At 42.1% G+C, this 25,463-nt stretch overlaps 1 protein-coding gene across 1 annotated transcript; it reads right to left on the bottom strand.

The window, feature by feature from the left end:
* Positions 1-23,606, bottom strand: LOC130130899 (sodium- and chloride-dependent GABA transporter 2-like). Its single transcript, XM_056300760.1, has 14 exons — positions 23,438-23,606; positions 22,186-22,320; positions 21,931-22,071; positions 18,646-18,733; positions 17,911-18,043; positions 8,824-8,958; positions 8,624-8,727; positions 8,114-8,238; positions 2,557-2,669; positions 2,314-2,451; positions 2,015-2,117; positions 1,795-1,895; positions 1,532-1,702; positions 1-114 (listed from the first exon to the last, which is right to left on the bottom strand). The coding sequence occupies exons 1-14, from the start codon at positions 23,604-23,606 to the stop codon at positions 1-3; spliced, it is 1,770 nt and encodes a 589-aa protein (XP_056156735.1).
* Between the last annotated feature and the right edge of the window lie 1,857 nt (positions 23,607-25,463).

Raw genomic sequence — 25,463 nt, 5'->3', positions numbered from 1 at the left:
TTAATTACTGCCAAATTTTCCATCATCAAGGACAGGTGTTAAGGCACAATGCCCTTCCATTTCTCTCATCATCATGGGGAGGTCACCTGCTGGTTGGCAGCATTTCTTCAGGCGCTAGGAAAACAGTTCATCGTCAATTAGCCACATTCAAAGTACAACAGGATACATACACTGATGAGCCAAAACATTATGGCCACCTGCCTAATATGCTATTGGTCCTCCGTGTGCCACCAAAACAGCGCCAACGCACCGAGACATGGACTCTACAAGACCCCTGAAGGTGTCCTGTGGTATCTGGTACCAAAACATTAACAGCAGATCCTTTAAGTCTAGTAAGTTGGGAGGTGGAGCCGCCATGGATCGGACTTGTCAGTCCAGCACATACCACAGATGCTCAATCGGATTGAGATCTCAAGAATTTGGAGGCCAGGGCCACACCTTGAACACTTCATCATGTTCTTCAAACCATTCCCGAACAATGTGCGCAGTGTGGCAGGGAGCATTATCCTACTGACAGAGGCCATTGCCATCAGGGAATACCATTGCCAGGAAGGAGTAGACCTGGCTCTGCATTGATGTTTAAGTAGGTGGCAGGTGTCAAACTGACGTCCACATGAATGGCCAGACCCAGCGTTTCCCAGCAGCACATTGCCCAGAGCATCACACTCCCTCCACTGGCTTGTTATCTTCCCACAGTGCATCCTGGTGCCATCACTTCCCCAGGTAAATGGCACACATGTATGTACATGGCCATCCACATGGTCTGAAAGAAAACAGGACCCATTGGACCAGGCGACCTTCTTCCACTGCTCCAAGGTCCAGTTCTGATGCTTGCGTGCCAATTGTAGGCATTTTCGACAGTGGACAGGGGTCATCATGGGTACTTTGACCGGGAGCAGCTATGCAGCCCCGTACACAGTAGAGTGCAATGCCCTGTGTTTTGTGACACATTTCTGACATAACCATCATTAAAATTTTCTGTGACCTGTGCCACAGTAGACCTTCTATTGGTTCAGACCAGACGGGATAGCCTTCAATGAGCCTTGGGCGCCCAACACCGTGTTACTGGTTTGTCCCTCCTCGGACCACTGTCGGTAGATACTCACCATGGCTGACTGGGAGCACCCCACAAGCCTTGTCGTTTCAGAGAAACTCTGACCCAGTCATCTGGCCATAACAATTTGGCCCTTGTCAAAGTCACTCAGGTCTTTACTCCTGCCCATTTCTCCTGCATCCAACATGCTGACTATGAGAACCGATTGTTCACTTACCATCTAATCTACCCAGACCTCGACATGTGCCCTTGTTCGGAAATGATCAACCAACGTTGTTTGGCTCACCTATTAATGGTCATAATGTTTTGGGTCGTTGGTGTATTACAAGATTCCACTTTGTATGGCCACTTGAAAATAGGACGCAATGATGCATTTAATTGGACATAATACACTGGATCTGAAATCCATGTTCTTGTCAAAATAATAAATAAATTCCACACATCAAATCACTCTCTCATGCACCTGTTGTCACTTACCTGCAAGAGAGTCCCTTTTCTTTGGCTTACTTTCAAGATCATGTTTATTGGAATCATGGTGAGAGGTGATATAGCAAGAAACCAGCCAATCCGGTAGGCCCACCAGGGATACACATACGTGTTGTTGAATTTGAGTGGGCTATACTCCAGGATGGAAAATACTAATGTTCCCTATGAAAGAACACATTAGAAAAAACAGTGTGATCAAAGAGAGGGATTATTTGCACGACTGCACGTTAATCTGCTCTGTCACAAGCACTTACCGTGCAAATAAAAGGGATGGCGTAGAGCCAACAGTACTTGATCAGAGATAGGGGTTTATATCCAATCATGTCTTCAATGTTCTCACAGAATCGCTCAGCACCTAGGAAAGATAAATGCTTGCTTAGCCTAGTTGGTTATGAAAACATCTTTGTTAGATAAGGGATAATACGTGCATGCAACTTCGTAGTAGTCAAAGGCTGGAGCCTGAACATATCTCACCATATATCCATCCGATAACGATTGACTGGCAGATTGACAGCAGCAGGAGAGTAGGACCACTGCACACGTAGTGATCGAAGAGCTGGAGGATGTATGGACCAGCCTATGATAAAATAGGGCTATAACATTGATTTGGATTTCAATTATCTTATATTTTCTTGCTGGGGCAAGCACAAATTGATTATATCCAAGTAGGACAAAAACATCACAATATATATATTGATTGTTAATGTATTAGATGAATTCATGTAGTGATGAACTGTTTGTAAGCAACAAAGAGTATGCTTGTTCCACCTCACCGCTGACACCATGAACAGGCCAAACAGAAAGCAGGTGACACAAATTAGCAGCAAAAGAAGTTCTCGGTTATATCTTCTGCGGATCAGAGAGGGGTAAACGTCTGATAAAGAAGTCATGATGCTCTCGAGGCCCACAAACTGCAGAATGGAAGAGAGAGAGCATGAGAGATGTGCACAATGGCGTTGATGAGACAAGGAGCATGACAGAAGTCCCAGCCAGGGATGTAGGGCAAAAGCTCTGACCTGGCCATCTATTCCTAAGAGGAGGATCATGGCGAAGAAGCAAACTGCCCAAAGCTGGGGCAAGGGCAGAAGGGTGACTGCTTGTGGGTACACTATAAACACCAAGCCAGGACCTGTATAGCAAAAATGAAAGCGGTTGAAGCCTCTTTGTGTTTTCCTTTTTTACATTACAAACTTAAATGTGCTTAATTTGAACATACTAAATTGTATTAAGGTTTAAATCAAGATGTCGGATCAATTATAATTGCGTTAATATTTTTTGTGTGTGTGTGTGTGTGTGTGTGTGTGTGTGTGTGTGTGTGGGTTCCCCCCCCCACTCCCCAATTGTATCCGGCCAATTACCCCACTCTTCCGAGCTGTCCCGGTCACTGCTCCACCCCCTTTGCCGATACGGGGAGGGCTGCAGACTACCACATGCCTCCTCAGGACAGTGAGGAGTTTTGCCAGGGGGTCATAGCACATAGGAGGATTACGCTATTCCCCCCAGTTCCCCCTCGAACCGGCTGGAGGTAACACAGGGATTCAAACCGGCGATACCTGTGTTGGTGTGCGACGGAATAGACCGCTACACTACCCGGACTTCCCGTAATTGTTCTAATATATATTAAGCTTTTTTGGCACCTTATTTAGATTTACAATTTATGTTTAGCAGACAGAGTCAGCAGTTAGCAGATAAGTGTCTTTTACATCCCTCCATCCATTATCCAAACCGCTTATCCTACTCACGGTCGCGGGGATGCTGGAGCCTATCTCAGCAGTCACTGGGCGGCAGGCAGGGAGACACCCTGGACAGGCCACCAGGCCATCACAGGGCCGACACATTCACACCTAGGGACAATTTAGTATGGCCAATTCACCTGACCTACATGTCTGGTGAATCGGCCAAATAGTGATCATATCACAGTCAAGGGGGCATGCAAGGTCAAGTGCAATAAATGCTAGTGTGCCACCGGCAAATAACCAGTGGTCCTGTTCCTCTAAGTATCTTGTAATTGGGAACCCTGACCATATTAATAGGACTCAGGTGTGTGCCCTGCCCTCTTTATGGCAGACTGAAGTGGGTATTTTACCAAAATCTTGCTTTCTTTTCTCACCCCACACCTTTTTGGTGGCACTTGTGTTTGTACAGCACTATGGACCATTAAATATTTGAGAAGATTTTTGTATGCTTTTAAACCTCAGTGTGGAGATTTCTTTTGTCTGTTATTAGAGTGGGGGCAATTTTCGATATCTGATTTTATTATGTCCCATTTGGTGCTAGCTAGCTAGACAGCAGTTTAAAGGACAGTTGGCAGATCAAGGCAGATGGAGATAAAACTCTCCATGAAATACACTGGTCTATCAGCTTTGAATAACACAACACTGCAGAATTGTACATTTACTGAAAAATGTTAACAAATTGATCTTACTGAGTTGAAAAGAGTCTTAAGAGTATATTATTAAGTACTGTGGATGTGAAAAGTGATGTGCACTGCAGCCATTATCCCTGACTTGGGTCTCTGCTGGACAATTTACAATTGGATATTTCTTTTTGCTGTAAGAAATATCCCATTGTTAAATGTCCAGCAGAGTCCCAAATTGGTCGGTGCAGCAAGCGACTGTCAAAGATTAAAGATCATGGGCGTGTGGGTGGCGTGGTGGTCTATTCCGTTGCCTACCAACATGGGGATCACTGGTTCGAATCCCCGTGTTGCCTCCGGCTTGGTCGGGTGTCCCTACAGACACAATTGGCCGTGTCTGCGGGTGGGAAGCCGAATGTGGGTATGTGTTCTGGTCGCTGCACTAGCGCCTCCTCTGGTCGATTGGGGCGCCTGTTTGGGGGGGGGGGACTGGGGGGAATAGCGTGATCCTCCCACGCGCTACGTCCCCCTGGTGAAACGCCTCACTGTCAGGTGAAAAGAAGCGGCTGGTGACTCCATGTGTATCGGGGGAGGCATGTGGTAGTCTGCAGCCCTTCCTGGCTCGGCACAGGGGGTGGAGCAGCGACTGGGACGGCTCGGAAGAGTGGGGTAATTGGCCAGATACAATTGGGGAGAAAAAGGGGGGGGGGGTAAAGAGACCCATTAAAAAACACTGGCATGTGCTGAACTCAGATCTTGTATGTCCAAGACTATTTGCAACCACCTGTTTTGTCACTACAGATCATAAGTATTAAGGACTTTAGAGAGGACACATACGACCCATCTCCAGCCTCTGGATGTTCTATGTAAATGACAGGTTTCTACCCCAACATGCAAGAGCTCGTATAAGCACACAAGGACTTTTGGTAGCTATATCACTGGCAAGCAGTAAGATATAAGACAGTTCCTTACACTTAACTCTAGTAATGTAATATCTTTGACGGCCTTGCCATGTGGGCTTCAATTTAGTGGCAAAACAAGACAAGTAAAAACAAGGATTTGTTACATCCAGTCCTGGGAAATCCTCTGTCATGCCCTCCACTTCCACCTAGCCAGCAAACAACTAACCAACCAACCAACCAACCAACCAACCAAGTCAGTCAGTCTCTCTCTCTCTCGACCTGCTTCCCCTTGCCCATCCATTTCCCCATCAGTGTAGTAGCATATCTACCCCGGCTTTCCACTCAGTCTTCACCAGATCGTAGATTTGCAACCCGTCAGTGTCCTACGCTTCAAGCCTATTTGAAAACCAGTTTTTGATATTCAGCTTTTCCCCAGTTCTTAAATTGTTCTCCATTTCCCTTGCAGTGCCGTCTGTGGCCCCTGTCTCCTACCACTTATTCGGCCAGCCGGCTTCTCTGCTCTGGAGCCCTGCATTGCTTCGCCACTTTGGACCCACTACCTCGGCTCCACAAGTGCCCTTGCCCTGGCCTCAGTTTGTGAGTCTCAGCTACCAGCTTAACATCCCCTAGCCCGCCTCCCACCTTCTTCTTGCCTTGAAATAAATATCTTTCACCCAACTCCGGGTCTCTGCCTGTGTCCGCACCTGGGTTCCCCTGTCCAGTAGCACCTCATAACGGGAGTGCAATCGGGAGAGGGGAGGAAAAGTCCTCCATTGCCCGCCACTTCAGAGACGCCAACCACCCCTGTTTCCTCTCTTGCTTTCCATGTGATCCAGCAGATCAAAACACCTTGCAGGGGAGGGGACATGGAACAACGTCAAGTCAGACTCAGACCATGTCCCTGTCTTCTGCAGAGCAGAGACAAGCCCCCAAACAGCACCAGCGGGGCATTGGGGCTTTTTTTGTATTGTCATTGATTCCACCACTTTAGTACCCCCTCAATCGCCCCCCCCCACTCTGGGTCAATTTGGCTGCCGGGAGTTTTAAAAGCTAGCAGCCTATCTGCTGTATTTCTGTTTAATAATAATGATGACAATAATAATGATTTTATTTATATAGCACTCTGTTTTTCGTAACAACAGTGTTAAAAAAAGTCCAGATCACAGTGTTTCTGAATCCTCGTAAAATCAAGAGGTGATGCGACATCATTATCAATGTTGTTGTTTTGAGTTTGGCGCGTTCAAACGTTAGAGTTTTTGGATATTGGACATTTGAGACGTTGGACATTTCATGTAGGCTACAATGGATTCTATGTCATTTTCTCTGGACTGGATTCAAACTGACAGCCGCTGGATAAAAACCTCACTGGTGTTGCTGCTTGCGTTGTGAGCTGCAGCGTGTGCTTGGTTATTGTATCAACGGCAGGCTGCACATTGCTTGCACACTTGTAGTTTGTTTCGTGTGTAGGTTATGTGTGTAGGCTATATGGCTGTGTGGCTGTATGGGCATCCAGCATCACTGAATGTCAAGCTGTATGTTCATTTGCCTTCTATTCTTGGTTGCCTGCCCCGCTAGTTCAGACAGCCTTACTTTTTTATCCTTTATCTGACTAAGGTTTGAGCAAACTATTGGTAAAAGCCAAAGCGCTGACCAAGGAGCTGAAATAGCCTACCAGCAGCTGTGCCGCTTAAACCATGGCACTGTCCATGGTGCTGAAATAGCACACCTCATTGTAATGATTACATTACTTACATTACAGTCATTTAGCCGACGCTTTTATCCAAAGCGACTTACAATAAGTGCATTTAAGGTAGGAAATCAGGAGAACTACTAGTCATCAGAGGTCATAAGTGCATCTAAACAAGCATCTAAGAGCAAAACCAGTGCTAAAGTAAAAGCGCAAGAAAGAGATTTTTTTTGTTTTTTAAATGAGTGAATACAATAAGTGCTAAGAGCAAGTAACAGGGTAGTAGTTCTTAAAGAGGTGAGTTTTCAACCTGCGCCGAAAGATGGGCAGCGACTCCACTGTCTGGACATCAATGGGGAGTTCGTTCCACCACTGTGGGGCCAGGACAGGAACGAGCCGTGACCGGGTCGATCAGCAGCAGGGGCCTCTGAGCGATGGGGCAACCAGGCTTCCCAAGGCAGCAGAGCGAAGTGGTCAGGTGGGGGTGTAGGGCTTGACCATGGCCTGTAGATAGGAAGGAACTGTTCCTTTCACTGCCCTGTAGGCTAGCACCAGAGTCTTAAACCGGATGCGAGCAGCTACTGGGAGCTAGTGTAGGGACATGAGAAGGGGAGTTGTGTTGGAGAACTTAGGGCGGTTGAACACCAGACGAGCTGCAGCTTTCTGAACAAACTCCAGAGGTCTGATGGCCGACGCCGGGGTGCCAGCAAGGAGGGAGTTGCCGTAGTCCAGCCGGGAGATGACCAGAGCCTGGATGAGCACCTGTGCCATCTCGTTGGTGAGGAGCGAGTGACCGTTTCCCTCGATTCGTGTATCTTGGGGCTAAACAGCATTTGTGTCATATCAACTCTTTCCATTCACTTTTCACTGGTTCGTGCCATGCCAAACTTTGGTGCCAAAGTGCTGTGCCAAAAAATGTGAACATACCATAAGGCTTCAGTCACACCAGAATTTGGCAGAGAGAAATTCCTGTGTGTTACCTTGCCAAACTGGTGGGACTGGAAGCTTGGCAACCAAAAACACTTGCCATAAATAAATTTAAAAAAAGTCATACAATCTACCCCTGCTTCATGTCTGACTGCAAATCATGTCATATGCTTTTGTGTAGCAATTTACATTTTGGCAGAGCACAGTAATATAAAATGGGATTATTATACACTGCTAAAATGATAGTTTCCTCTATTTACTCTCCCTTCCACTGTTTACTCCCCTCCATTTGCCCTCCCTTCCCTGTCACAACTCAGTGTTTGGTTGATGGAATAAATTTGCATGTAAATGTTCACCAAATCTGAACTCAATGTGAAAGCATTCAGGTGAATTTCCTTCTAATTTGCTCCACAACTGGAAGCGAATTCACTTATTGTGACAAATCCATTTATATGAACAGAATTTGCTGCAAAATTTTGCATTCATCAAAACTGGTGTGACAGGAACCAAAGTGTGCAATCATCAGGAGGGGCAGCAGCAATAGAAGAAGGGGTTCAATTTACAAGTTAGCCAGAATGGCTGTTCAACAAACTTGGGCTAAGAGTACATCTTTCACCATCTTGCAATGCCACAGCATTGTAGGATGGCGACAGGTGTACTCTTAAAATTCTGACTTAGATGGATACTTTGCATGCCCTTACCTGACTCAGCAACTGTGGAAATGTCAACACCCTGTTTTTGTGCCATATAGCCCAGAATTGAAAAAATAGCAAAGCCAGAAGCAAAACTGGTCCCACTATTCAACAAGCAAAGGAGGAAGGAGTCTCTGCAAACCAGAAAAACAATTACATTCCACTGTGACTTAGATCATAGCATGGGCAATTCAAGTATCGATTAATTTTTCCCATTGGTACCTCGTAGTAAATGAAAATGAGGACAATAAAGCTATAAACATAACTGGATCAAATTTATTTAAAGTTTTGTCAACTGAAGAGTAACTAAAACATCACAAAATAATCGTTTTTCAATTCGCTGACGCTGAAGTTGAACTCTACGTACATTTACATTTAGACTTTCTTTTTTTTATACCCTCGTCTGCCCCTCTCAAGCGCTTATCTGGGATCTGGAAGTCATCTGGGATAGTGCTAAACGCAACAAAAACAAAGACCTCCTTCCAAATCATAAAATGTTGTACTTCATAAACCATTCACCTGTAACAGTTGTTGTTGTACTTGTTGTAGCTCCCAAGTGTAGTCAGATATCCCAGGCAAACTGCATAGGAATAGAATATTTGGGTGCCGGCATCCATCCAAACCTGTAACAATTGTCACACTGAAACTTGTTGTAATTTATCAGTGCTGCAAGAGTCTCATGCAGTGAATAAGGAAATATGATGTCGGAAGACTGGTACCTGTGGGTCAGCTAGACGTGAAGCATTAGGGTACATGTAGTAATGGATACCGTCTATGGCTCCAGGAAGGGTCACCCCTCGTATCAGCAGCACCACCAACATGACATAGGGGAATGTGGCCGTGAAGTAAGCTGCCTAGTTTGAGGAAAACATGTTTGTTACAAAAAATAATAATAAAAAAAAACTACACACCATAGATTTGTAACCAAATCTGCTCAGATGTGTTTATGGGGTGCTGTTTGTAAACCTGAATAGGAACATTTTCACAGGCCTTTTTTTTCCGCAGATTTAGAAATCTGGTAATATGAATAAATCCTTTCTTTGGAGAGAATTAATTTATAAATCTAACCCTTGAAAGAAGACATTTAAATATTTGTTTTAAATATTAAATCTGTCTTACAAAATAAATATTTAGCGAAGATTAAATATTTAAATTATATCTAAATATTTTATAAAAAAATAAACATTTAGTTACAAATTAAATATTTAGTTATATTTATACATGATACACTGTTAAATAAATATTTAATTAAATTTTAAATATTTCTATGAAATCTTAATTGAATCTTTCCAAAGAAAGGATTTATTTATACTACCAGATTTCTAAATCGGCAAAAAAAAAAGGCCTGTGAAAATGTTCCTATTCAAGTTTACAAACGGCACCCCATACCTACAGAGACTGAGGTCAAGATTTATACCAGTTTAAAGGCAGCTTCTGAAATTACAAAAAAGAGCAGCTTATGACCCGCACTTAACAAATAGCAACTCCTGTCTAGTTGCATACCTTAAGAAAAAGAAAGGGGTAATATGATGATGTCGTCAGGATAAGAGATGCACAGTTTAACCAAACACCATTGCCAGTTCTTGCTAAAATACTCCGAAAAATTAAGCATAGTGTTAGCTTAAAAAAATGTGTTTGCTAAACTGTTGAATGGATCATTTCTACCCAGGGGTTGTGAGTAAGGTCTGTCCACCCTTCATTAATATTTCTATATAATTCATTTAAGTAGTAGTAGTAGTAGTTGTTGTTGTTGTTGCTGTAGTAGTAGCAGTAGAAGACCTTTATTTCTCCCAGAGGGACAACTGGTTCTGCCACAGTAGCAATAAAAAACAACACGGGGCAAGACACACAAGATAAAGACCACACATACTAACCACCAAAAAAAAAAAAAAAAAAAAACCACACACACACATGAAATAAGGAGTAAAAGGTGAACAGATGAAGTACAACTGTTCCAACATCAGTGAAAAAAAGAAGGGAGAAACAGGCATGGTTGGAAATGTGCTGATACTACCTGAATTTTACAGGGCTGAGCAGTGAAATGGTAGAGGGTATGAAAGAGAATTTACATCTGTTAGTTTTGGCTGATGGTCGTCTGAGGCGGTAACCAGAGAGCAGAAACTTAATAATTTTGGCAATTTATCTAATTTTAGGTCTTGTGCTTTTCAATCACTGGCCCTCCCCCTTTACTATGCATCTTAATTTATATGCCCCCGAATTCAGTTAGTTTTTTCTCTCGAGTTTTCTGACCTTTTAACGATTGTCATGCCAAAATATGACAGGGTGCTCATGTGTGTTGTCCTTCCCATTCCCTGACCACATTTTTTTAGGATCTTATAGACTCTTTTAACCTTGTTCAATCTGTTAAAGGGGCCACACATTCCAAAGGCCACAACTTAGACCTTGCACTCTCATCTGGTTTTTCTCTCAAATGTCTCAGTTTGGTGGATATGCCTGTATCTGACCATAAAGCTGTAATTTTCAAAGTCCTACTACAGCTCGCTACTCTTAGTCGCTATCCTAAAACACACTCTTGCATTCTCAACACTGGCTCTGCAGTTAAATTCTGTGATGCTTTTAATTCATCATCCTTTAATCCCTCTTTATCCCCCCTCAATCCAGATGCACTATTAAATTCATTCAATGAGCAGTGCCTAGCCATCCTCAACCAAACTGCATCATTTACAATTAGGAAAGAAAAATCAAATAACCTCCCCTGGCTGAACGATCACACTCGAGCGCTTAGAAGAATGTTAATTTACCAGAAGGCAGTTAAGGATGCAAGAGCAGCATACTTCTCCAAACTAATATCGAGAAATAACCACAATCCTAAAGCTCTCTTCAGGGTAATTGATCCCATTATTAATCGTCCCTCACTTCTCTTTTTGAACCTGATGTTGAGTTGTCCAGAAAAATTCGCACTCATTTTGTAAATAAGGTGGAGAATATTAGGTCCCACATCCAGCCAGGCTCTTACATTCGTTCCGTTCCCCATGTTAATTCTGCCTCTTCTACCCAGTTTCAACCAATTACAATTGGTTGGAGACTACAGTCTCCATTATGAACTTGTCCCCCTGCGTCTTAGACATCATTCCCACTAAGCTGCTCAAGGAGGTATTTTCAACTGTCAGTCCCATTATTCTGCAAATTCTTAATAATTCTCTGGCCTCTGGTTCTTTTCCAGACAGTTTTAAGCATGCCATGGTTCACCCATTGCTGAAGAAATCTAATTTAGACCCCTGTCACTAAGTAACTTCAGACCAATCTCTAAATCGTCTTTTCTATCTAAGGTTCTGCAGAGAGTAATTTCTTCTCAATTGATTTCTTTTATGAACACCAATACAGTTGTTAGTAGTTCCCAGTCTGGTTTTAGAGCACTTCATAGTACTGAGACAGTGCTAGTTAAAGTCACTAATGACCTACTTCTGACTGCAGACAGAGGTGACTACTCGATTTTAGTCCTTTTAGATGTGACACCTGGAGCTCAAACATGTGTCTAATGTCATTACTAAGTCTGACAGCAAAGTCGATAGACTCAAGTTTTACTTTACAAAAAGCAGTTCTGCAGGCTAAGCAGTTTCGTGGCTCACACAGGAAAGTCCATTGCTACAGCAATGGAGGAGATGTTAAATGCATGGAAAATTGAAAAGAGGAAAGTCCAAGTCATTTTAAGAGACAATGCCAGTAACATCAAAGCAATGGATCACCTTGGAGTCCCCTACTGTGGATGCTTCGTGCATATCTGCAACCTATTGTGAATGAGGTACTGCTATCACAGCATAATGTAAGTGATGCACTGGCTATCAGCAGAAAAATTGTGGGTCACTTCAAGCACTCGCCACTTGCATATTCATGCTTGGAGGACATTCAAGGGGAGCTGAATATGCCGCCCAAGCATCTGCAACAAGATGTACGAATGAGGTGAAACAGTACATATTACATGATCGAGAGCCTCATTGCATAGAAATGGGCCCTGTGTGCAAATACAGCGGAGTAGGACCTGCCAGCCCTATTGACTGCAAACTAGTGGGGGGACTGGAACACACCGTCACAGCTTTAGCTCCTTTTGAGGGGTTGACAAAGAAGGTAAGCTCCTCATCTCCTCATCAAGGGAACTAAGACCATGAAAGGCACCCTCTTTGAGGCTGTGAACAGACGTTTTAGAGACGTAGAATATGAGCCATTATATGCAGTTGCAATGCAAATGATGCATTAATGGCAGAGGAAGATGGAAGAAGTGTTGAGGAGGACTACATCAGAAGCCTCAGAGTCAGCAGAGGGGACCTCATCTGAATCAGCAACCTCAGAGCCAGCAAAGAAGACTACACGGGTGGAGGCTACAAGCAAGAGCAGACTTGGAAGTGTTTTCGATGAAATCCTGGAGGAAAGCACAGTAGGACCTGGTCCTGAGTCAACTACTACAAGTGCACACATTGAACTGCAGATCTGCCTCAGCGAGCCAACTATTCTGCGTTCTGACAATCCACTGCTGTACCGGAAAGTCAACCAATTTAGACTGTCCTCCCTGTCAGTCAAGGCAACTAAATTTCTCTGTGTACCTTCAACAAATGTAGAGAATGAGAGGCTCTTCAGCACAGCCTCCAAGATTATTGATGAAAGGAGGAGCTGGCTGACAGCTGAGAAGGCTGAAATGTTAATCTTTCTAAAGAAGAATCTGCCCCTCATGTTAACGTGAACAAACTTAAATCACATAATGACTGTAAGGAAAAAAACAAAACAAAAAACCAGTGGCACGGTGGCTCAGTGGTTAGCACTGTTGCCTCACAGCAAGAAGGTCCTGGGTTGGAACACCAGGTCATCCCTGGTCCTTTCTGTGTGGAGTTTGCATGTTCTCCCCATGTCTGCATGGGCTTCCTCCCACTATCTAAAAGACATGTCAGGGTTAATACTTCTGTCTGTGACCCTGACCAAGGCAATAGGAAGAAATAACTGGAGTTGGTCCCCGGCTGCGGCACGGCAGCTGCCCACTGCTCCTAGCTACACAGCTAGGATGGGTTAAATGCAGAGGGTGAATTTCATTGTATGTATGTACAAATGACTAAGTGTATTCTATTCTCTTAGAAAAAGATGAGCAAGTGGTTTTGTGACAGTTTTTAAGGGTCAGGCAGCTACTGCTATGTCTTATCATCTTACGGGAAAACTTGAACCAAATATTTTAGTTTACATTGCAATTATCTTCATTCTAAAGTTTAGTTTTATACAGGTTTCATACAGTTCAACCCCAGACATTACATGTGAAAGAAACTTTGGAGCTTGCACCATTTCTACCCTTAGATATTTTTTTTCAATGCAGCTAACTTGATATCAGGTATAACAGCCCAGAGTTCCAGTTGTGAGTGCCTTAAGATGTCTACTGTACTCTGTACCGCTGTACATTTTAAACTGGATATGCTATTATGTTTGCTAAGTTATAGTTATTCAAGTTATGGTCTACAATGCAACTGTCACTGAGGTATAGGTTACATTCAGTGTCAAGTTACTGTATTTCCAGTATTTTACATTGGAATTATAATTCATTTGTTATTCTAAATACTTAGATTCAAGCTTTTGCACAGAGTTGCACTTTAAATTTGTTTTTGAATGTTTGAATGGTGCTGATCAATCAAAATGCTGCTAAAAGTTCTGTGTGAAAAAGTTTAAATAAAAAGAAGCAGCAGTATTGCATAACTGAGTCACGTTGCGGGCTATGTATTTCTTCCTTTAGGGGAGTAGAATTTTGTTTCAAAGTTTCAGCATGATGTTTTTTAGATGGCTAGGTTAAGCAAAGTGCATCCATACAAATGTACTATTAACAATTTAGTTGTTTAAGATAGGGAAAAAGATGGTATTGGATTAGTATCGGTAGATAGTCAAGGTTGCAATATCAGCATCGGTATTAGACAAGAAAAAGTGGTATTGAGCCATCCCTAACTCTTAATCTCTCATGCTATCACAGATGTGGTCAGCCATTGCATAGAAACCTATTCTTATGAGAAATTACTTTTCTTTCTTGAACTCCATTTTAGAGCTTATTTCACACAAATCATAATTAATTGTAACTTGAATATGTAGAACACTTTCTATTAACTAACTAGAAGGGAGCACTATAATATTTGTAAAACTTACTGCTCAACTGACCCAAGGAAGTTGTAGAGAAACTACATTTCACTTAAGATTGATCTAGTGACATTCAAACCCATTTCAGATATATACGTACAGTTCATCAAGTATCTAGACACCTTTCAAAACGTCTTGTGTAACTATCTATTGCTCAACTGCTTCAGTCACCAGAACAAAAACACAAAATACATACCATAAAATCTAACTTTTAAAGTCAAAGTTACCAAAAGCCAAAAAAGCGCTCATCTCATCTCATCTCAACTCATCTCATCTCATCTCAACTCATCTCATTTCATCTCAACTCATCTCATCTCATTTCATCTCATCTCATCATCAACCGCTTCTCTGGGGTCAGGTCATGGTGGCAGCAAGCTAAGAAGGGCACTCCAGATGTCCCTTTCCCCAGCAATGCCCTCCAGATCCTCCTGGGGGATCCCAAGACGTCCCCAGGCCAGACTGGACATGTAGTCCCTCCAGCGAGTTCTGGGTCTACACCAGGGTCTCCTCCCAGTTGGACATGCCCGAAAAAACCTCCAAAGGAAGGCGCCCAGGAGGCATTCTAATTAGATGCCCAAACCACCTCAACTGGCTCCTTTTGACCCCAAGGAGCAGCGGCTCTACTCCGAGGTCCCTCCAGATATTTGAGCTCCTCACCCTATCTCTAAGGCTGAGCCCAGACACCCTATGGAGGAAACTCATTTCCGTCGCTTGTATTTGCGATCTCACCCTTTTGGTCACTACCCAAAGCTCATGACCATAGGTGAGGGTTGGAACGATGATTGACTGGTAAATTGCCTTTGCCTTCTGGCTCAGGTCCCTCTTCACCACAATGGTCTGTTACAACATCCGCATTACTGCTGATGCTGCACCAATCTGCCTATCAATCTCCCACTCCATCCTACCCTCACTCTTGAACAAGACCCCCAGATACTTGAACTCCTTCACTTAAGGCAACAACTCACCCCCAACCCAGAGGGAGCAATCCACCATTTTCCAGTAGAGAACCATGGCTTCAGACTTCGAGGTGCTGACTCTCATCCCAGCCATTTCACAATCAGCTGCAAACTGCCCCAGTGTGTGCTGGAGGTCACATTCTGATGAAACAAACAAAACCACATCATCTGCAAGGAGCAGAGATGCAATTCTGAGGTTCCCAAAACGGACAGACTCCTCACCTTGGCTGCGCCTTGAGATCCTGCCCATAAATATCACAAACAGAATCGGAGACAAGGGACAACCTTGGCGGAGTCAAACACGCACCGAAAACGTGTTTGATTTTGTGACAAGAATGCGGACAAAGCTCTCACTTTGGTTATACAAGGACCAGATGGCTTGTAGCAACTGTCCCGGTACCCCATAGTCCCGCAGTACCCCCCACAGAGTGCCCCAGGGTACACGGTCGTAAGCCAAATTGTCTTTTCTATCTAAGGTTCTGGAGAGAGTACATTCATCTCAATTGATTTCTTTTATGAACACTAATAGTGTTTTTAACAGTTTCCAGTCTAGTTTTAGAGCACCTCATAGTACCAAGACAGCTCTAGTTAAGGTCACTAATGATCTACTGTTGACTGTGCAGACAGAGGTGACTGCTTGATTTTAGTTCTTTTAGACTTAAGTGCTGCCTTTGACACAGTCAATCACAACATCCTCTTATATCGCTTAGAGACTTGGGTTGGCATCAACAGCCCAACTCTTAGTTCATTATGCTCTTACCTCATCAACAGAACTTTTTCTGTTGTTCTGGGTAACTCTCCTTCCTCGATGGCTCAGTTGATTTATGGTATCCCTCAAGACTCAGTTCTTGGCCCCCTTCTCTTTTCTATATACATGCTGCCCCTTGGCCAGGTCATTCAAAATTACATTGTGCGCTACCATTTTTATGCTGATGACACTCAGTTATACATGGCACTAAAACCCACAGATCCTACTGCCCTAGTAAATCTCACAACTTGCCTCTCTGACATTAAATCCTGGATGTCCGAAAATTTTCTTAAATTTAATGATGATAAGTCTGAGGTCATTTTGTTTGGTCCCGAAAATTCCATCATCCCTATTGTAACTAATCTTGGTGGTCTGCCAGGTAGTCTTAAGCAGGCTGCTAGGAATCTTGGGGTAGTATTCGTGGTAAACTCGGTTTTGATAATCAAATTAAACATGTTCAGTCATGCTTTCTCTAGCTCAAGGTAAGCTCCAAAATTGGTTAATTTTTATCAATTGCTGATCTGAAAAAAGTTGTACGTGCTTTTAACTATTCTTGGCTTGACTACTGTAATGCACTTTACTCAGGTATCAGCAAGGGTTCCCTCCACCATCTGCAGTTGGTAGAAAATGCCGTTCCTCGGCTCATTACCAGGACAAAGAGGTATGACCATATCATTCCTGTGCTTGCCTCCCTACACTGGCTCCCTGTTATAATTCGAATTGATTTTAAAATGTTATTGCTCACTTTTAAGGCCTTAAATGATTTTGCTCCGACATTCATTTCTGAATTACTGACCTGGTATACACCGTCTCGACCATTAAACTCCACAGATGGAGCCCTGCTGGCTATTCCTAGGTCTCATATTGTCACAAAAGGTGATCAGGCTTTTGCTGTTAGAGCCCCCACACTATGGAACTCTCTTCTAATCAAACTAAGACAAACCAAGCCTCTAGCTTCTGTTAAATCTTGTCTTAGAACTTTTCTTTTTGTGAAAGCTTTTACAAATGTTTGATATTTGTTTTTATTTACTCATACTGGTTTTATTTTTACTCTTACTTATTTGGTCTTATTCTCATTTTTCCTTGTCTGGTTTTATTTCTTTGTAAAGCACTTTGTAACATTGTTTTAGAAAAGTGCCACAAAAATAAAGTTATTACTTACCCACCTTTACATTAATGTCTTCACTCAACTAAAGTGATGAAAATGGCAAAAAAAACAACAACAAAAAAACGGGTGCTCCTTATGCAATGCATTGTTGATCTGATCCAAACATTCATCAGAGAGAAGACATTCATGTAAAGGTGGGTAAGTAGGCCTAATATTTGCTAAGACAGATGGTATTTGTGGGATGTATCCTGCTGTTTCTGGCTGAGGCAGTGCATTCCTGCTCCATCATTCTAAGCAATCCCAGAAGATCAGCTGAGCCCTCTTTTGCCCTCCTCTTTTCAATATTTACTTTTCAGGAAATGTCAAACATTTCCTACTTTTCTTAATTTATTTGTCATGGGTGATACATTGCACTAAAATTGTCACCATTTTTCATAGAACTTGCTCGGATGAACACTACTGGACATGATGTTTTGAACACAGTGCTTGATGTTAGAAACAGCATAGTGTTCACGTGTATATTTCTGATTTTCTGATTAGCACTGAGAGTGTGTGGTTTAGAAGTGTCACAGCATATAGTTAAGCCTTCTCAAATAACCATGGGTTTTCATTCAGATGGACTACTATGATGAGAGGTACCAACTTTTTAATGCCAGTAACATTCTCCCCACTTCTTTCCTCTAAATTTCAAGACAGGATTTGAATGGGAGCACTCCCAAAATAGCACAACAGACAGTTACATCAGATACTGTGTAACACTAAATGTAGGAGGAAAGTATTTTCAAGAGATTAAATAAAATTTGCTGCCCGCATGTTTGACGGTAAAGTGCTTCGGAACATATACAAACTGGCTGAGACCCCCTTAAACCAATCTTACCTTTCCTGTGGATCTCACTCCCTTCCAGACACAGAAGTAGCAGATACTCCAGGACAACAGGAGGCATAGAGAAAGGTCCCACTGCACATCTCCCAAGGATTCTATTCCTTTTGATATATGTAACACCCGTCGTCTGTGAGATCAGTGTGTTGTTAGCAAATGAAAACCTCTTATTTGGGGTAATATGTTGACAGATTGATGATATGCATTGTTGAGGTAGGATTTTTCCAGTAGGATTTGGACTTTAGTAATGTACCAATAAGGCATTAAAAGTGCTATATGAATTATTTTGTATTCACAGAAGCACAATAAAAGAAGTAAATATAATGACTGGTTGCTGAATGTTAGTGACTGAAATCAAGTAAATGGCCTAGTCTCACCACTCCCCAGATTTCCACATTCATAAACACAAGAGGCTGAGCTGACTGTGTTGTTCTTGTTGTTTTAATGCTCTGCCCCCCAACACATTTACTGTACTGGGAACATCTTACAATGGCACATTGCACATAGAGGTAAGTGCTCAGAAGCAATTACACATAGCACCTTTACGCTATTGTCAAATTATTGATATTGCCATTGATAATCTATAGAGTAAAAAAGAGATGACCTGAGTCCTGCTCCTGCTCTTTTTTCATTCACAGACTTTGTGTACTTAAAATGACCGACTTAGTCAATTATTGTTAATCTATAGTATCTAATTAGACTTATATGAGAAAAAACAAAACAAACACTTACTGCCAGAATTCTATAACTGATGATGTAGTATTCGATGGGAGGGTCCAGTTCACAGTAGTAGTATAATTGTTTATTACCACACACGCATCTGAAATATACCAAAGCCCATGTTAATTGCAGCACAAACTGATGATATTTGCTTTGTAATTAGTCTCTTGGATTGAAGAGATGGTCAAATAAAGTGTAAGCCTATATTCAAAATGCCGAATCAACCAAAAATATGAACAATATGGAACTACTGGCACTTTAATGGAAGAAAGTATTTGCACAGAATTTAAAATATATTGTCTCAAAATAAATGGGGAAGGGTGTAGCTGCAGCACTGACACTCTCAGGAGTCTACAAGCAATCAGATGATTAGATGACAGTCTGAGAACATCATTCAGCAAGATTGGGTCTATGGTCATGTCATTACGTGAGCTTCTATATGAACCGCTTGTATGGGAGAGTATATTATTTACATTTTTTTTTTGTGTGTGTGGATTTTCCCCCCCTCTTTTTCTCCCCAGTCATATCAAGGCCAATTACCCCACTCTTCCGAGCTGTCCCGGTCAGTTTTATTTGTCTAGCCTATTATCACAATTCTCGCGACCATGAAAGCAGGATAAGCGGTTTGGATGGATTTTCAATGCCGAGACGGCCTATTATTTACCCACGACAGTTTGTATTTATTACAAGAGGTAAACGTGGGTATATTGCTCAAATGGTGCGTACAATATCAGATAAATTTTTTAAACAAGTTTCTTTGGCCATCGTCTGCTGCTGAACAACCTCCGTACCATGACGTGCATGCACGGGCTTAACAGGCCTGGGCTAACGTAAAATGACCTGTTGTGATTGGTCTAGACTTCACACATGATAGTAAGTTAAGTCAAGTAAATTTTATTTTTATAGCCCAAAATTACAAATTATGAATTTGCCTCTGTGGGCTTTATTAGTAGCCTAATAAATGTTGTCTTTTAATTTTTTTTAGAAAGGGACATTTTTTAGTTTTAGTCTTTATTGTGTATTTAAGTGTTAATCCCCCCCCCTTTTTCTCCCCCAATTGTATCTGGCTAATTACTCCACTCTTCCAAGCCATTCCTGGTCGCTGTTCCACCCCCTCTGCTGATCCGGGGAGGGCTGCAGACTACCACATGCCTCTTCTGATACATGTGGAGTTGCCAGCCGCTTCTTTTCACCTGACAGTGAGGAGTTTCTCCAGGGGGACGTAGCGCGTGGGAGGATCACGCTATTCCCCCCAGTTCCCCCTCCCCCCAGAACAGGTGCCCCAACTGACTAGTGGAGGCTCTAGTGCAGCGACCAGAACACATACCCACATTCGGCTTCCCACCCGCAGACACGGCCAATTGTGTCTGTAGGGACACCCGACCAAGCCGGAGGCAACACGGGGATTCGAACAAGTGATCCCCGTGTTGGTAGGCAACGGAATAGACCACCATGCTAACCGGACGCCCTAAATGTTAATTTTAATAATTAAAAATAAAAGTGAAGAAAATACATGTTCTCCCAGTCATTTAGGATCGGCCAGTTGTACAACCGGGTGGGCCCAGGCCCGTTAGGCCCACCCACAACACCGCACCTGGCTCCTGGCTACAGCTGCACTGTTTGTCAAGTTTGTTTTACCCTGGAAGTTAGTGGCTGTAGCTAACACTGTGGGACTGCAGGCTACAGGACTTCCTGCTCTTAAAGCAGTGTGGTAGTTTACAGATGGTTGAAATGTACTATCAGGGACGGATTAAACCAATCTGGGGCCCGGGGCACAATAATTCAGGAGGCCCCCCTATAACAACACCAGAGAGTCTGAATGCAATTTCACCAAGCAGTTTTGATTAGTCATGTGACTTACAGTAATCACTGGAAACAATGCAACGCATGTGATATTATTAAAGGACCTACAAAATGTTACATTATTATTATTATTATTATTGTTGTTGTTATTATTTCACCCGTCACCAGCACTAACTGCTAAGGCGCGCAAACGTCACGTTAACGTTACCTCTCAGAATGCATTGAATATGTAAGGGATAATGTACAGTGAGCCGGTTATTATTATGAAATAAACCGCGACAGGGTGATGCAGGACCCCGACGCGAAGCGGAGGGGTCTTGAATCACCCTTGAATCACCCTAATGATTTTTGTTTTTGTTTGTATGTGTAGCCTATAACATTTAATTGTACATTGGTGCTAATGAATCCATATTTGAAATAATACAGGAATATTTTTGGCATACAATTGGAAAAAAATATTGTAGCGAATTCGGGGGACAACGCAACCACAGGAACTGCGGCCGGGAAGCGAACCCGTATCGCCCGCACCGCAGGAGACATCGCTAACCGCTCGACTAAAGGGTCAGACCCACCAGCCAGCGGCCAGCGTGTCTACTTATCCATGCACGTTACAATATTTTGCCACCATGATTGAGAATTCTAGTGAAATCATGTCTTATATAAACCCTGGAAAACGACATCACCTCTTGTAAAGATTATTTATAGAAGGGGTAATCATTGGGCGGATTTCAGAGGACGTAATTTTGCTAATCTTGGGGGCCCCCAGAAGGGCGGGGCCCTGGGGCCCGGGCCCCGTCGGCCTGTGCATTAATCCGTCCATGTGTACTATGTCAACTGCAAAAAAAAAAAAACATCTTATGAGTCGTTCCAAATCAAATATGGTTCTGTTCAAGAGATATTACGAATAACCATAAAACAAAACAAGATAAATGTGTCTGTAGTGAGCCTCCTGTTTTGAAAAGGAGACATAGTGGGCTTAAACGATTGCCCCAATGGAATGTGATGGAGCCCACCAAGAAGATTCAGCAAAGTGGAAAGTTTCTGAAAACTGAGGCGATCAGTGAAGTTTTTGTCTGTGTGATTCTAAATGATACTCAATGATGTTTTAATGAGGCCCGGGTTCAAAAAGTCAACCTGTCCCTTAATACTCTCGAATTGTGAACTCAGCCATCTCTGTAATCCAAGAGGCTTGGCAAGAGTATACAGAATATTAGAGAAGCAGCCTGGATTTGTGAAAAGACAGTCATACTAATGTGAATTTTGAGACAATCTGACTGCACCTCACAATCTAGTTGAAAAGACAAAGGTTAAATGTTATGCATGACTCATATCTTAATGAGACGGAAAGCAAATAAATAATGTTTTGGACAGTATTATGGAAAGTTTCATACCTTTTTGTGATTTCAAACGATGAAACCTGTCATTTTGTTGACATAAGTGCTAAATCATCGAGGACAAATATTGTTATTAGTCAAGGGCGACCAATTAACGTACCTGTATTCCACTTGTTATTACAGTTGGCCCATGGCAGCTCGCCAGAGAACGACGAGAAAAGGTAGAGAAAAGCCCATGCCAGGATCACAATATAGCTTATAGATCCATAAAAAATGATAATTTGGCTGGCATAGCCCATGCCTGTAATCCAGAAATGAGGCAAGTAAATTTACTCTTGTCATTTTTTCTACTCCTTCATTCCTCATCCCAAAAATCAAGGGAGGAAAAAAAAAAGATTGGCCGGATTTAACTCACCTTCAAACAAAGGGCAAACCTTTCTCCAACATGTTATTCCTCCCTGGCTGGTGTACTGTCCCAGTGCCGTCTCCAGTATGAACAGAGGAATGCCACAGGTCCCCAGAAAGAGTAGGTAGGGGATGAAGAAAGCACCTATTGGTATAAAAAGCCCATTGCAAATGGTCAAAACTCCTCCAAACACAGAAACATGGACAATTTGTTGCTCTTTATTTACATGTTTTAACTATGTGCATGAGGACAATGTTTAAGCTGATCCATTTATACATTTTTATTCAAAACCTTATATAAAACATAATAAGTGAAACTCGGGAAATGCAGTTGCTGAAAATCTCATGTGCTAAAAATATCACAGTTATTCAAGCTGGGTTGAATGAACACACAACAGGCACAAACATTGTCCATGGTGTGAATGAGAGAGTAATTAGCCAAGGTATCAGGGCTATTGCGAGCATAGAGGCAAAACTATGACCACCTAGGTTCTCACTGTCTTCTGTGCTTGTATTAAAATTATGTTTGTGGGATAATTTAATAACTTACTGAATTTGAACAAATGTGAAATTAACTCAATTCAACAACTAATAGAGTAAAGAAATGAAGGATCAAGAGAAGAAGGTGGCCGTTAACACAGACAGTGTTCTAAATTCGGTCTTTTGTCACCCGTCACCATCCTGAATCATCAGATGTTAAGCACAGAGGGATAGAGAGAGAGAGTTTATATTAATCAGAATTCATGGTTTATTTGTCACTAAATAGGAAAAAAAACTATGCCAACTGAATATAAATTTGAGCAGAAAAATAGGCACATGTAAAACATGTTTTTATGCTTTAGGGTTGAGTTTGCCTTTTTCCTTTGACAGAATTACAGAAAATTTGTATAATTCTTTAAAGGGACTATTGATCACAATTCTTCCACAGCAAAAAAATTAGAAATAAAGTTTTTATCATTTTGAAATGACATACATTACGTAAAACTTCATACTTAGATGACAGATGTGTGTATTTCTCAAAAAAGAATATTTCAAGAATATAAATATCTCTAAAGACACTTGGCATCTGCCTTAATGAAGAATAAATCATCACCTTAATATCCGACAAACAACCTACTTGTACCCTTTGTTCAAAGAAATACTTCTTGACGTGCATTTTGAATGTTATTGGAAGGTTTAAGTTTGGGTGTTAGCACCGAAACTATGTTGTTTAACTTGAAGAGAATTTCTACTTTATGTGAGTGATGAGAGCTAATACTTACCCCCACCATTCTTGTAGCATAGGTACGGAAACCTCCACACATTTCCAAGTCCAATAATTGCACCAGCCACAGTCAGAATAAATTCTGCTTTGGTAGCCCACTGTCCTCGCTCCTGGACTTGAGGAGGCTGCATCTGGGTATGGTCCTGCCTATAGAGAGAGCCTGACATGCTGCTAAGCCAGAGCTGGGGCCAGAATGGTAGTGTTGTGGCGGACACTAGGGGCTATGCCTCTCACCCAGCAGGACTGTGAGCTGGGGGCGTGGTTTATGTTCCCAGGCTCGCCGGGGCAGGGTTGTTCCTGCTGCGGTTGGTTTTTGGAGTTGAGGAATAAACATCAAACTCGCCTTGGTCTCATGTGTTTTTCCTCATTCCTGCCACAGTGTCTTAAAGTCACCTCTGTCAACTGGCTGGGTGTTGCCTGCTGCAGCTTTTATAGACAAAGAAAGCAACCATATTCTGTAAAATTAGCCTTGGGGGGATCTTAGGATTTAGATGTATATATCATCTGTCAGCAACAAAGCAGTTCAAGGAAAGATCATGATTTATTCAGTGTGACTAATTTCTTTTTGGAAATCCCTTTGAAGGCTTTTCACTCAATCTGGCTCACACAGGGTCCGAGAGATTGATGCTCAGCATCAAGATTTGTTGCTGCATCTAAGGCAAAACTCACACACTTTTGCAAAGGCTACTTTCAGTAGTATGCACACCTTATGTGCACACGAGCAGAATACCATAGTTGCACTATCAATGGAAAATAAAGTTTTAAAAGTTGTGCCAGGATTAAATATCCCTCTTCTGATTGCAGAAATTAAGAATTTGGTTTGTCAGCCAAAAACTACCATGACTGCTAGAATTCTGACATTCAAGATCTGGTCCAATGAAAATCATGTTACCCAAATTCTTTTTATAATTTAATGGCAGGTTTGTTCATGTACAGTTACTCAAAAATAATAGAACTGCTACCGTTGACTAAAGCCCCTTAGAAAACTATCTCCTTTGTTGTCAACATAATTAAACTGTTTCAGAAGGCCAATCTGCTGCAGGTTGTGAATTAAATGATCTAATATAATGATTTGATTGGCGAGTCATAGAACTGTCATCATTAGTCTGTCAATTGGTCTGTTTTCCAATAGCTGCCCTGCAACAGCATGCAAGTTAGCTAGCTAGCTAGATCTCAATAATCATAAAGAGTGTTGTCAACTCAAGGCGACACCCCTCTCAACCTCCTGAGACTTGGCTGCTTAGAGAGAGCGCACTAAAACAGTTATGACAAGTTAACTGATACTTTTGAAGCGAAAAAATAAGGCATTGATAACATTACTATTCCACAATAATACTTGTCTGACTGAATTCAAATCATTGGACTGGATCTTGAATTACGTGACTATACTTACTCAGATAATACAAGTGAAATCATACGTTTTTGTTTTTGCTTGCTGCACGTAAGGCAAACCTCGCACACTTTTGCAATATCAACTTTCAATAGTATGCACACCTTACATGCACACAAGCAGAATACCATGGTTGCAGTATCAATGGAAAATAAAGTTTTAAAAGTTGCGCCAGGATTAAATATCCCTCTTCTGATTGCAGAAATTAAGAATTTGGTTTGTCAGCCAAAAACTACCATGACTGCTAGAATTCTGACATTCAAGATCTGGTCCAATGAAAATCATGTTACCAAAACTCTTTTTCTAATTCAATGGCAGGTTTGTTCATGTAAAGTTACTCAAAATAATAGAACTGCTACCGTTGACTAAAGCCCCTTAGGAAATTATCTTCATGGTTGTCAACATAATTAAACCGTTTCAGAAGGCCAATCTGCTGCAGGTTGTGAATTAAATCCTCTAATATACGGATTTGAATGGCGAGTCATTGAACTGTCATCATTAGTCTGTCAGTTGTGTTGATTAGTTGGAGCTTCTCAATAATGAGAACGGTTGTACCTTCAAACTCGGCGTTTAATTTCTGTAATGATGCGGTAAATTACATGAGGTTTGAAAAAAGTGGACCTGTCTTGCAAAT

The sequence above is a fragment of the Lampris incognitus genome, chromosome 2, assembly GCF_029633865.1.
Source record: "Lampris incognitus isolate fLamInc1 chromosome 2, fLamInc1.hap2, whole genome shotgun sequence".
NCBI lineage: Eukaryota > Metazoa > Chordata > Actinopteri > Lampriformes > Lampridae > Lampris > Lampris incognitus.
The sequence above is the reverse complement of the archived record's forward strand: the minus strand, read 5'-3'. Positions and strand labels throughout refer to the sequence as shown.